At 35.6% G+C, this 13,541-nt stretch overlaps 1 protein-coding gene across 9 annotated transcripts in view; it reads right to left on the bottom strand.

The window, feature by feature from the left end:
* Positions 1–13,541, bottom strand: part of FRYL (FRY like transcription coactivator) — a 170,472-nt gene that overhangs the window by 61,898 nt on the left and 95,033 nt on the right. For all 9 annotated transcript variants that reach the window (XM_086746677.1, XM_086746676.1, XM_086746671.1 and 6 more), the window contains 13 exons: positions 11,821–11,924; positions 11,086–11,194; positions 10,066–10,152; positions 9,248–9,419; positions 8,422–8,554; positions 8,063–8,170; positions 6,477–6,714; positions 5,814–5,999; positions 5,630–5,716; positions 4,572–4,840; positions 4,279–4,474; positions 3,032–3,156; positions 64–121 (listed from right to left, as the gene is read on the bottom strand). In XM_086746677.1, the coding sequence (XP_086602803.1) occupies positions 64–121; positions 3,032–3,156; positions 4,279–4,474; positions 4,572–4,840; positions 5,630–5,716; positions 5,814–5,999; positions 6,477–6,714; positions 8,063–8,170; positions 8,422–8,554; positions 9,248–9,419; positions 10,066–10,152; positions 11,086–11,194; positions 11,821–11,924 (1,872 nt within the window). The remainder of the gene's footprint in view (positions 1–63; positions 122–3,031; positions 3,157–4,278; positions 4,475–4,571; positions 4,841–5,629; positions 5,717–5,813; positions 6,000–6,476; positions 6,715–8,062; positions 8,171–8,421; positions 8,555–9,247; positions 9,420–10,065; positions 10,153–11,085; positions 11,195–11,820; positions 11,925–13,541) is intronic.

Below are 13,541 nucleotides of genomic sequence, written 5' to 3'. Positions count from 1 at the left end.
ACCACCATTTGTGAGAAGATAGCTAAAACCATGTACAGAATATAGCGGATAATATCTAATTACCTCTGGCCTTCTTTCAAGTGCTTCCTTAATTATAGGATGTAATTCTTCTATTAGTTCCCTGAATTAAAATAAAAGAATTAAAAGGATAAAAACAACCATTAAATCAACATCTCAACTGCAAGATGTTTCACAGCAACTACTGTTACAATATAACTTACACATATAACAATATACAATATAACACCCTCAGGTTTTACTTTGTTACCTGTAGAGGTTTCTGAAATAAATAATTTCAAAGAGATGTTTCCTAGAAAGAGATTTCCCTAATTTAAAGACAGAATACCAAATGGATGTCTCAAAAATTACCACTAAATTTGCATTCACCAAGTATTATGGTGTATTTCTGTCACAAGTGATTTCCATTTATTTTCATATTCAGGGTTTAACAAAGCCTTATAGTGCAAATAGATACTATTAGAAGAAAAAAAAAATATTATGTTGGCAGCTTATCATAAAATGCGCTTTCAGTTGTCACGATGCATTTAGTTGCTAATAAAGATTATTTCTTTAAGGCAAATAACACTATGCTGACAGAAGTCAGACAACTAGTCTCTATGAAAACTAAAAAGTAACATGCTCTGCTGCTGTGGTTACATCCCAAATTTGTTCTGAAGCTCATTCCACAATCTTTATTACTATTCAGTTTCTTCTGCCAAACTGAGACTCCCTTACAAACTACAAAAAGCAGACAGAGAAAGGGAAGAGCAGGAGTATAGATATATGCAGACAAAATACTAAGGTAAAAACACACTGGTTTTACTTTAAGTATTTGCTGACATAGTAACTACTGCCTCCACTTTAGATTTGTTGGAGTATGACACGTTTTTCTCCTTCCTGTGCTACTGTAATTCAGACATATCAAAAGCATAAATCACTTCAAGTTCTCGACTGACTCCTCTGCTACACCATTCAAAGGTCCTCCTCCTTCAGAGAACGGGTCCAGGTGATCAGAAAGTTGCACAACCTTTTGCGGTGCAGCAATTACAAGAGACTTAAGTAAGCATGGTTAGGGATTGTGTTATAATTTCTTTCAAACATAGAAAATAGAATAGAATTTGGAAGAAGTTTTTTTTTCTGCTAAAACATACCAAAGCATCAGCTTCTAACAGAGAGTAAGAGACATCCAGACAAGTCCATGTGATCAGTAACAGAAAACAAAAGAAAAAAAGAATATTCTACCAAGTTTAAGTGGATTGTATCTACATACAATCTACAACGGAAAAAGTTCCTGAGTGAAAGATACTCAGTGAGGAGGAATAGTGCTTAAAAAAAACCAAATGCAATGGTGAAGGATGCGCTACCGTTAGCATCTGGTGTGAGTACGTACACTGGACAGAAGGAAAAAGCAAGATACAAAACATATATATATATATACACACACATATAATTAGTATATTGTAATAAATATATATAAAATAATATATTATATTATCATAATATACATATAATTGAGAACAAATAAATCAGAAGACTGATGAGAATCAGACACATTTTTTCCTTAAGATGGCTGAATGAACTGTTTCGAATTTAGAAAGCAAGGATTTCTGATGAAATCTTTTCTGAAAGTATTTTCTAGACTTGTACAGCACAATTATGATTTAAACTGTTCAGCAGAGCTTCAGGGTCATGGTACAAAGTCTTGCTTTACTCCTGGTAGGAAAGTAGAGTCATATATGATACATAATTAGAATATTATCAAAGGAGTAAAACAGAATACTGTAACTGAGGATTTGGCATTACAGCTTCAAACGCATCTTTGGCTTTTCATCTGCCCTAATATCAGATACAAGTGACTGGCAAGAAGCAGCATCTCACTCAAAATCAAAAGTTAGCAATCCCTAGTTTCTTCTGCAGAAGCAGAGTCGGTTGCTATAGCATGGTACAGCTTCATAACTCTCCATTAAAAGAGGCCGACTGCTGTCAGAGAACATCTGATGCTGAGCACCAGCCTTCCCAGGAAGTTTTCTTCCCCTCTTCATGTTCTCCTTCTTCATCCGTCCCCCATAAAGAGAGAGCTGTCAGTTGAGGACAGTGGCACAGAGATGTATTGTAAAACTCACAGCTTCCTGGCACAGAGTTGCCTTTTCACCTCAGTGGATTGGTACTACATATTGACAGTACAGTAGATAAGAATCTGAAGAAAAGTGTATTTCGGTTGAGGCAGGAATGCCGTGATGGCTAGAGAGATAATTTCAAATTCGAGATTTATGTAAAGACTTGTCACAATAGGGTAACCAAAAGTTTCAGATTATGAGCTGAATTCAAATATGTTGAACATGATGTATGAAACTAAACTGACAGAACAAGTGACTTGCCACAGATTAAATTCTGCTACAGTAAATCACAGTTACCCGCACCCACACTATTCCTCATGGAGGTGTCAATGGTACCACATATGAGAAAGGTGTATTAGTTATGAAGCTACAGGAAGTTTACCCAGAAAAAAAAAAGAAAAGGGAGAGGGATGCACCACATATTTCAGAAGCTTCAGCACTGTTACAGAAAACAGTTGTAACAGTTATTTTTTTCAGCTTGATCCAAAAATCTCTTTTTAGAATACTGTTATCACGAATCTCCTACACACAAAGAGCTGAGAAACATATGTTTGTTGGTAATACCAATAAGGATAGTTTAGTAACTCTTACAAACATGATTATAATTAACATTTCAAATGTTAATAGTTCACAGTCTGTTCCTTCATATAAGGGCAGCCTTTAATATCAGTAAAAGGCAGCTGTTAATTATTTCAACTAACTTCCTTTTCTTTTGCAGACATAACCTCCACGCAAAATTATTTCAACCTCTAATAATCTTTATCACTCCGCTAAATGCTAGAAAAGACAATGGTAATCAGTTTTCACAGGTTTTATAAAACTCTTAACAGAAAAAAGCAAACCTTTTTTTCTGAGCTCTGATTTCCCAGCTTTGTAATCAATTAGCATAAAACCAGATGAAACAGAATAGTTACCTAAAAGCTCCTGGGTTGGTCCTGCCAAGTCCCAGCACAAGGGATTCTGTAATTTCCATGCTCTCAGAGCGCATCATTGGAACTATGTGCTTAAACAGGGAGGAAGGGGATGGAATGCCAATGATCTAAGAAGAAAATCAGAATAAGACAGAATGAAGCAGTTACCAAAAAACCGAGTGGTGTGACATTAAAACATCTGTTGTAATTTTACAGTCTTCTCACATTGATCAATGACATAAAGTGACAAAAATTACATTTTTGATCTTTGACACTGAAGAAGAGTTTCTGAAAAAGTGAAGTAGTATTAACTACTTCTCCATTCCTTGTATAATTGATTTCTCATTGTCAGATGACAATGAATGGCTCAACACGATAAACAGATCACAGAATTATAGAATGGTTTGGGTTGGAAGGGACCTTCAAAGGTCATTTAGTCCAATCCCCCCACAAGGAGCAGGGACATCCCCGACTAGATCACGTTGCTTCAGAGCCTCATCCAGTCTGGCCTTGAACATCTCCAGGCATGCTTTGCATGTTCAGTGTATCTGCCCTCCCTAAGGAGAGGAAGCAGACTTCTAGTGTCCAAGTCCTTAGACTCCATCGTGGCTCCCCAAAAGAACAAAGCTTTCAATCTACAGTTTCTCAGATTTAGGGAAAGTATCTTGGTAAAAAACAAGTGGAATAGGCTGCTTCTGCCAAAAATCTTCTGCATAGTTCATGACTTATCTTCACCTCTACTGTACCTCCAGCAGGAATCCAAAAAGAAGCAGCAAAAAAAACCCCAACATCTGCAGGTGATCTGAAGCAAGGCAGACAGAAAACTGTTTGTGGTTGGGAAAAACATAAAAGGTATATCATGCCTGAATACTTCACTGCTTCAGTTACTGAAGTGAGAGGCTACTTGCTCAGAATTGCATAAGTCTACTGACAGCAAAAAGTCCCACCCTTAATTGTAAACAAAACATTTCCTCCTTACAACTAGATAAGACTTTGAGATTGTGTTAACACTTTCATTATATTATTAGATTTTGCCTTAAAAAATGTAAGCAAAAAAGCCTCTACAGCACAGACTGGGAAAAGCTACCTGAAACACTATTCTCAACAAATGAAAGACAAATGTATACTAAAACATGTTTCCAGACAAATTACACCAGTTTCTAAGAATCATGATAGGTTTTATAAGCTTCAGGTGTTCCTACTTCCAATAACATGTAGATTTATTTACAGTAAGCATTAGAAGAACCTACTCTTGAATCAATGCTATAACCACTGTCAGGAGTAGACGCCAGCGTCTCAGGAGGGGAGCATCTCACAGAGCCTGTGGAGGTGGAGGAGTTTGAAGAAGATGCTGCACTGCAGCAAAGAATCAGGTAGTTTCTCCAGAGCCCAATATAGGAGTCACTGCTTGTAGTAGTATTCACTTTCTTTGCATTAATAGGGCTGCTATTTAAAAAAAAAAAAAAAAAAGCTCAGTATAGTAAATAGAGCTTATCAGGTTTCACTTTGCTTTTCTACTGAATTTATTTTTCAGTTAACTTACTTTATATCCACTTGTGGAGATAGTAGTTGGAGTCTGGTATAAGCAAACGTCCAAGCATAGCTTACAGCTGTTGGGCAGTGTTTTGGAAGATTTTCCTGTTTCATAAAACTTGAGAGGCTTATAATCCACGGATCTTGGCCTTGAGTCACATGTGCAAATATCCATATATGTGATGGACTGACCACATCAAACTGGTGGCTGATTGGGGAGGAATTCCAGTCAGCTAGAGTTTGTAAATCTATTGAACTGGGACAGTACAGTAAAGTAGTCTGTGTGCATTAAAAAAGAGAACAAGGCACTATTTAATATCCATGTACATTAAATAACAATCTTTTCATATCTAATAAGGTATCAGTGTCAAAACTACATCTGGAATAGATAAAACACATCACTTAATTTATCTTTTAACATAAATTCCTAATGTGGACAGTTACATAAACATGGGAAGGAACTGGATACTAAGAAACAGTAAATTCTAGAACAAGGCCCTTTCACTCACGGTGACTTAATTCTTCCAAAAGATTCTGGACTCCCAAAAGCCTTATTATCAAATTCCAACTTGTTTCCTAAACCTAAAATCAGAAGAACTTCTCCTTGATACTTAAGAGTTAATAATAAACATGGAATTCCGTTGTTACTAATTGATAGTTATTATAACTTTCATTATGGATAAAGGAGATATTGACTATTAGACACTGTATCCCTGCAGGAAAAGGCAGTGGTCTTTGCTTCGAAGAAATTGTAATCTATGAGCAAGATGAGAAAAAAGCCAGATAAGAATATACCTCAATGTGTGTATATGGTGGTCATAATGACAGGTTATTGTTACCGATCAGAAAGTGTACAATGGTGATGTCAGCCTCACAACATTGCTCACGTTTTTTGAGGATTTTTTTTTTTTGTTTGGTTGGGTTTGTTTGTTTTTTTAAAGTGATAAATTTCTGATAAAGTTAGCATGAACATAGTGACACTGTAATTTAAAATATATATGATTTATTTGTGACACTTTTGCAGAACTACCTCATCTTACATCCAGCTTAACATAAAAGCCCTCCTACCTGGTCAGCCCCAGTGAGATGTATGAAACTCTCCAGGATAGTAGCACTTAGTCTGTCCATTACATCTATAGCCAACTCATCATCACTCTACAAAAGACAAAACACAAAGCACAAAAAGCTCAGAGAAAGTCAAGAGAAAAGTAGGTTTATTAAGCAGTCACAAGAATGGGTCATCCACTCTCACCTTAGAAATTTCTAAAACTGTGAACAAGGCCCTTATTTCTCTGAGAACGCTGACAGCTAATCTCCTGGTGGCAGGCCTTGTGCTGCAAAGGATGACCAAAGCAAAGCCTTCCACCACGTGAAATACACTGGAACAAAGGGCCCTCTCCAGAGGAAGGGTATGGGCAGCTCCATTGGATACACCACGCTAAGAAAAAGATCGCAGAAGTTAAGCAAATTAAGAAAAAAAGTAAACACAACCAAGCTACAGTTACATTATTGGCGATACCAGAATTAATCATAATGTATTTGGATCTTATTTGGCTACCAGTCAAATTTTACATTATAAGAACGGCATAATATTAGCTATTTCGTTTTTAGTATCTCTCTGAATTCAGGCCAAATATCACAAGAAAGTCTTTCATATTTCACTTTTTCACGAGAACGATGCAGTAAGGTCAAAAAAAAATGTGGCCAGGAACTAGTGTTTAGGGAATATTTAATATTATTGAAGTAATTTTTTGGCAAAAATGACAATTTAAAATAATAGGTCTAAAAACCTTCAAGCATTGTAGGAAAGCAAGTTGAATTTTTATTACTTAGCAAAACCAATAAAGCCTACTAATAAAATTATATATAGATTCAAGCCATGTTTTAACTTCCAAGGACCTTATTTTAGAAATACCTGAGAATCTTGGTTTTTATTGTGCATTTGGGCTGCTTGTTTCCACTGATTTATGAGCTGCACTAACATTTTTACTGCATTGTCAAGAAGCGTTGGGTGGACGTCAGTCACTTCACGCACAATAAAATATACAAATCCTGAAAGAACATCTTCCCGCCAATCTGGAAAATCAAGCATTAATGCTTGGAGAGTATTGAAAGCCAAGGCACGCAGTTCTTCATCCATATGAATTGTCAGCCTGTTTAGAAAAAATACCAGTATCATCACCCTAGATTGGTATACTCTTAATCAGTCTTTATAAATCAAAGTTTGGTGTTAACTCTTTCCTCTTATTGCACAATGCACAATACTTCCACACAGATGCATTTGCTGCACTGAATACATCTGAAACTGGCTACTAACAGAAGGTGCTACTACTATAGCAAAATAATGCAAGACTTCCCAAAACTTACTATAAACAAATAATTTTCAAGAAAGATGGCCAAGTCTTTCACATAGGTAAATCTTTACATGCATCTGAGTGACTCAGAGCTCAGTAGGCAGCCATCCCATGATGTACAGGTTGTTTTCTTCAAATCAAAATTGAACAGAACAAACTATTTTTGCAGATAAAGTAGATTTACTTTAGATGTGAGAAAAAAACCCTCACAAAAAAAAGTTTGCATATATACTTAAAAACATGTCTCTGCCTGCTATGATGCAAACTTATCCAGTACTGTATTATTATTCAATATTTTGTATCATTTATGCCACTTTTATCACTGAAGAAAAGGTGCTAGAAAAACCTTAGTCTCTCACATCATTACTAACTTTTTAATATATGTATCTCAACACATTCTATGCAAATTAATTTACTATTTCAAAACTAAAAGCTATCCTGGTTTTCTGCATCAAGATGATTCTTGCATCAAAACCAAAAAAAATTAAAGAAAGAAAGGTTTATCATTCTAGTAATACATAAAGACTGTCTGCATGTACCACAACTACATATTCTCACTGAACGCTGAGTTCACCCACCTGCAAACACCTGGCTGCCCAGTTGTTTCAACTACTTATCAGTACTGATAAGGCACATTCAATTTAAATTGAGATAAGAGATGGAAGAATATGAGTAGTGTTAGATCAAAAAAAAAATTGAAAAAGTAAGCAAGATTAGTAGAGAACAAGAAAAAAAAGTTTCCCATAAGTGCCTGTCTCACAGTTTGGTAATGTCAAACAAGAATGTCTTCATGGTAATTTACAGTATTAGCAATAGGAAGGGGAGGAAGAAGAAAAAGAAAAGAAAAACAGGGAGAAAAAGTATGATAGTGGTAACAAAAATATAAGATAAGTTCAAAAACCAAAGCAACAGAAATTAATTCCTACTTTTCAAGAAATTATCTCTAAAAAATAAGAGCAGATCTTCAGGATAAATTTACCTCCTGGCTACTCTGACCTTGACCAAGGTAGGCAAAAGGTAGGCAGGAACAGGAATAGGCTGGATTCTGTACGCAGTGGACTTAGACTACATAGTGCACTGAAAAATCCTTATACACTCAGCATTTAAAAAGGAACAAACCCTAAGAGCAGAATTTCATTTCCCTTACCTTGCAAGCAATTCAATGAGGTCAGTCCTGCTCATGCCATCTGGAATTAGTCTTGGGATAGCAGCAATACAAGTTCTGAATAAATCTATCTTAGGTTTTCTCTCACCCCTACAAAAAGAGTTTATAACCAACAAACAACAGGAAAATCTTCTTCAGTACATCACAAATATTTTCAATTTCACATCAAAACAAAGCAGCTAACAAAATTTTTTATCATTCATTAATGAAATTTGCATTTATTTAACAGTTAAATAAAAAGCCAACAACTGTAATGCATTAATGATGGCATCTGCAACATTACAGCATAAAAATAATACAACATAACTGTGACAGTGAGAATACTGTAATTGAGTACATACGTAATCATGTCTTCCGGTTCTTTATTGGACATCTGCACACTAGTCATGCACATGGGCCTTCCAACTTCTTTGTCCAAATGCCTAAGAATGCTGTCTAGCGCCTTTCTGACTTGAGGGTAGTATATGGACATTCCTGAAAAGCCAAAGAGTTATGATCACTTCTTTCCTTTGTTCTCATTTAATTCTCACATTTTTATTAAAATATTTGCCACTTACTCAGCTTAGGACAAATTTCTTCTTGTACAAAATATGAAATACAATTCAAGCGTCAAAAGAAATGCATGTTAAATGAGCAGTATATGAAACCAGAAGTTTCTCTCAGAAAGAACATAAACAAGGAAGCAACAGTTAGTTGCTTTTCTGTTTTCTCAGTTCTGAGTATATTAGTTCTAGTTTAAATTTTACATGTTGAAACAGTCCTTTAGAGACGACTACCTCATCCATGGAAGATCAATAGAGCACAGGGATCAAAACTGTCTTACTCCACTTCAGCACTGGGACATTTGAGACATTGTAGAGTGACATCAAGGGAACAAAAATTGGCATGCTATTTACCACACTAATTGCAGTCAGGCTTCTTTGTGCTAATTTGGCAGTGCAAAACACTTCAAAAAAAGCCATGGATTTGGTCTCAGACACCAGAAGGTCAATATTGTCTAGCAGCCCTCTCTAAAGAATCAAAGCCATTCTGTTAAAACAGTCTACCATTAGCTTCTCACTAATAAAATAAATACAGAAATAAAGTTACACAAACTTACTGCTTGAGAATAATTGAGAACAAGTACATGAACATTGGAATGCCAACTTACAAAAGAACACAACATACCTATAACTTTTGCTTCCTCATCTGTCAGCGTTTTATTAAGAAAAATTTTCTTCACACGCAGAGTATTTCCTGAGGGAAGAACAACTCCTGTTGTTGGCATTGGTGGCTCACCATCTTTCTGCTGCAAGCTATCTGCTATGACAAGGAAGACTCTGAGGCCAATATTCATCCTCTTCAAAAGGAAAAAAAGGGAAGAAAGAGAAAAGAGCAAACAGAAGGAATTACAACATTAAAGTATCACAGATGAAGTAAAACACAAATTGTATTTTTCCTCTTTTTGAACAGACAGCAGTACAGGCATTATTTAACTGTTACATATTAGGGTAACGAAAGTAACAAGAATAAAGTTTAAGCCTTCAGTGCTTCCCCACAACTCTGATTACAGTTAACTGAGTTGGCTAATATACTGAATATTTTATAGTACAGACCACTAAAGGACTCAACATGAATCTCAAGAATGACATAGTCAAGACAGACATTGTTTAAACATCTCATCTGTAGGATTGGGTCTTGAACCATAAGAGGTAGGTATGACTACCTTGAAAAAAGGCTTCACACTTATACTGTACAAAAATTCACACATACTTACTGAAATTCTTGTTGAAATTAGTATAAACTGTAGTACTGCTACTAGCTTACTCACTGGAAATTAAACACCAATTGCACAGGACTACAATTACTTCTTTAGGTTTAGCAGAACACTCCTTCAGGTATTCATTAAACTGCTTTCATCCCAGCTCAAAAACAGTTAACCCCTTTCCCCCAAAAAATCCCCCCATGCCCTGTTCTCGTTGCATGCAATAATGAGCTTTTTTTACCTCTGGATTAATAGTGAAGGTTTTAGGTGATTTTCCAACACTAAGAAGATCAAATATTATTTCTTTCATTGCAAAATCCAAACGTTCCTACAAAGGAAAACAGATTGATATGATCATCTCTTTTCTGTCAATATGCATAGTTTAATTTCTTGCCTTTGCACAGGTGCTGGGTACCATGTCTTAAAAGTTTCTTTTTAAAAAACAGGGTTTTTTAGTACTACTTTTTTTCCTATTTATTCTTATGACTTAGTATTCTTTTTCAAATATAGTACAATTCAACACAGCTCATCCTCCGATATGACTGAACCATTTCTCCTGAAAAAACTCCCAGACAATTATGCTCAGGTCAAATGAGCTGAACTATTTTTGATAACTAAAGATTAGTGATAAAAAGAGGAGCCCCAGGAAATAAACATAAACAGTGAAGAGTTGTGTGTCCTCCCTCATCCCTGTATAACCAGAAGCAAATCATTCTGGAAGCTGAAGCACAGACAACTACCTAGAAGACAATAAAACATGTCTCTAATCTACAAGGTTATTTCATACCCTGCATTTTGATACTAGGACAACAGAAGCACCTAAAATAATATAAATTAAAATGTAATACTAACTACACACTACAGCATGCATGCCATATTTTTTCTGTTTACAGAGGCTAGTCTCGGGGCTAAATAAAAATGGGTATGATTGTTCGAATGCTTTGTCCCTTATAAAAATATTATAATGTAATATACTTATTATATTAATATATTTATATATACACATCCCCCTCCACAATAATGCAATACAAATGTAAATATTAATCATAATAACATTCATATACAAGTTATCGAAGTTTAAGTAAAAAAAATTCTGCCACCAGTAGAAACAGAGTCATTTCATTTATTATATATACTTGGAGAAATTCAAGATATAAGACCATTAATTCAGTGCAAATATTTCAAAAACGAACCTTACATTTACATTTCTTCCAAATAACGTTAATCTTATTCTTATAGCTCTACCTAGACATATTCTTACCTGAGCAATGAACTGAATAATCTTCACAAATATATTCAGAGGTGTGTCTCGTGGGACCACACTTCGTGATCCTTTTGGAAAAAGTGCTGAAACAATGCTCATGAGACGGCTACAAGAATTTAGAAACAAAAACAAATTTTAAAACTTTTTAAAATAACTTTTTATAATAGGATAGATGTTACAGTTCAAATCTGGAAGAGTGTGGTGGGGTTACTGCTAAATAATTCAGAAGCATGAGAGGTAGGACCAACTACAGAAAGTTACAGCCTTATACCGTCACAGGCAACAGTATCATGGATTCATCATAAAGCGACCAAGATTCTGCTTTAAACAAGTTAGTAATAGTCAGGAGAAGGGGCAAAAACTGAAATTACTATCCCAAATTCTCATTATGCTATTTTATAAACAAAACTTTCTCCCTTCCAGCCCACTACTTCATGATGGCCACTTCATACCCTATTTGTTCTGGTACCATTAGTGCCTTTTAACTTTAATACATTTTCTGCTTCTTAACTCTCCACGCTCAGCTGTCCCTGCAAAGACAATCGTCAGCTCTGTTTCTCTTCACCAATCTAATTAAGTTCTTTTGGTTTTCTCTATTAAGATGAAGTCTTTGTTCCCCTGTTTACCCAACTAGATCATCCCTGAGCTGGCTTCAAGAACTCTTTTGATATCACTAGGGGAGAAAAAACCCCACCAATCAACAGTTTAAAATCCTTTGCATAATGAACTTACCTTTGAGTTACAGTGTTGCTTTCACATTTTATTCTAATAACATAAACCCACAATAACCTATACAAAGATTCCAGTGCAACTCGGGACATTTTGGGATCTTTATTCTGTAAAATAAATGAAAAATACAGTTACTGTTGCCTGTGAGACATTCAGAAAACTCTATTATTACTCTTCTGACTTTTGAGAATATTTTCAAGCTTTGTTAACAATGAAAACTCACGTTTAATACTGACTACAAGTTTTAATGTGTTTTCATAAAAACAACCCTGTATTGCAATTTTCCAGTACTGCCTAAATATTTAACTAGTAATTCCAGATTCTTTTACAAATGTCTCTCAGTTTGAGAGCAGAGGAGTAACTAAAAAGCAGATATTCCTCTCGAGATGAATACTAAGGGCGTATTGCTTCCAAGAACTTCTCTCAGAAAGCCACTGGTAACGAATACCTACTTTATAGCAAACTAACTTACAGTTTGTATAAAGTATGGGAACAGCTGCTTTGGATCAGATCAGGCAAAAACTCTAAGTCCATCATTCAGTTTATGACAGCAGACAGTAAGTAGCAGGTGCAGAAGAAAAAGAGCAAAAGAGGGACGGCACGCAAGGAGATGCTTCTCTGGGTGGGCACTCCAGGCTTCACCCAACACAGCCATTTCCTGTGGGCTGTATTAATGTGTACTCACTTCCAACGGATTTCTATTGTAACAATTAAACTAGGCTGTTGAGGTTTTTTTTTTAAATAATATAAAATCTCATGGCATAACGCAGTTTAAATTATGCACCACAGGAAAAACAATTACTTTCTGACTTAAAGCTGGTACTAGGAGTTTAGCTTTGCTCCTCCTAACTCAGACTGGGTAAACAGTAACTAACATTCTTCATACCAACTCCAGCAATCCCTTTTCCAACTAGGGATTCTTGGTGTATTTACAATCTTGAAGTGTCCAGCGAGATTCTTTGAATTGGCTGTAAGTATGATCTTATGAACTGAATAAATGATTCCCAGTTGTCATCATCTTAGGCATTCTCTCAGTTAAAAAAAAAAAACAAAAAACAAACCCAAACAACAAAAATCCCCCCAAACCCTCCAACAAAACCAACAAAAACCCAACAAAACTCGCAAAACACATCCTCCTAATCTCCAATGAAGTCTCTTTGTTTCAAGACATATCTATATGATGGCTCAAACCTAAATAATGTCACATTTCGTGGCCTGGACCGCATGCCAATGAATCAGCACAGCAGAGTACTTTGTCCTCCCAGGACAAGCAGAGTGCAATTTCACAAAGGCTGTAAGTGGATCTAAGACCATACTGCAACTAGGCAGTGGGAAAATTTAGGAAGGTGATCTGGACAAAATCTAACCAGTAAAAAAGTTACATGTGTCCCTGGTTAGTGTTCAGACAGATAACTGTCCCACTGCCCAGTTAATTTACCAGCAGTGCCACTACAAGGAAGAGGCAAACACTCATAATTGTACAACAAAGTGAGACCGTGATAGCTTTGATTTTAAGTAACCTAAATGGCAAAAAAACCATGATATTATTACTTATCATATTTAATCTACAGGTGAACAGTTTTTTATGTTCAAAGTAGGCCAATGAATTCATTGGTATATGCATTATCAAAGTCTATCTGAAATGCAGTATCTAGAACTGAGTAAAGATTCAGTTTTCTTATTTCTGATATTCCAAATGAGAGATTAATTTACAGCTCCAAAAG

This window comes from Chlamydotis macqueenii, chromosome 4 (assembly GCF_036417535.1).
Source record: "Chlamydotis macqueenii isolate bChlMac1 chromosome 4, bChlMac1.mat, whole genome shotgun sequence".
NCBI lineage: Eukaryota > Metazoa > Chordata > Aves > Otidiformes > Otididae > Chlamydotis > Chlamydotis macqueenii.
This window is presented reverse-complemented; position numbering and strand designations above follow the sequence as displayed.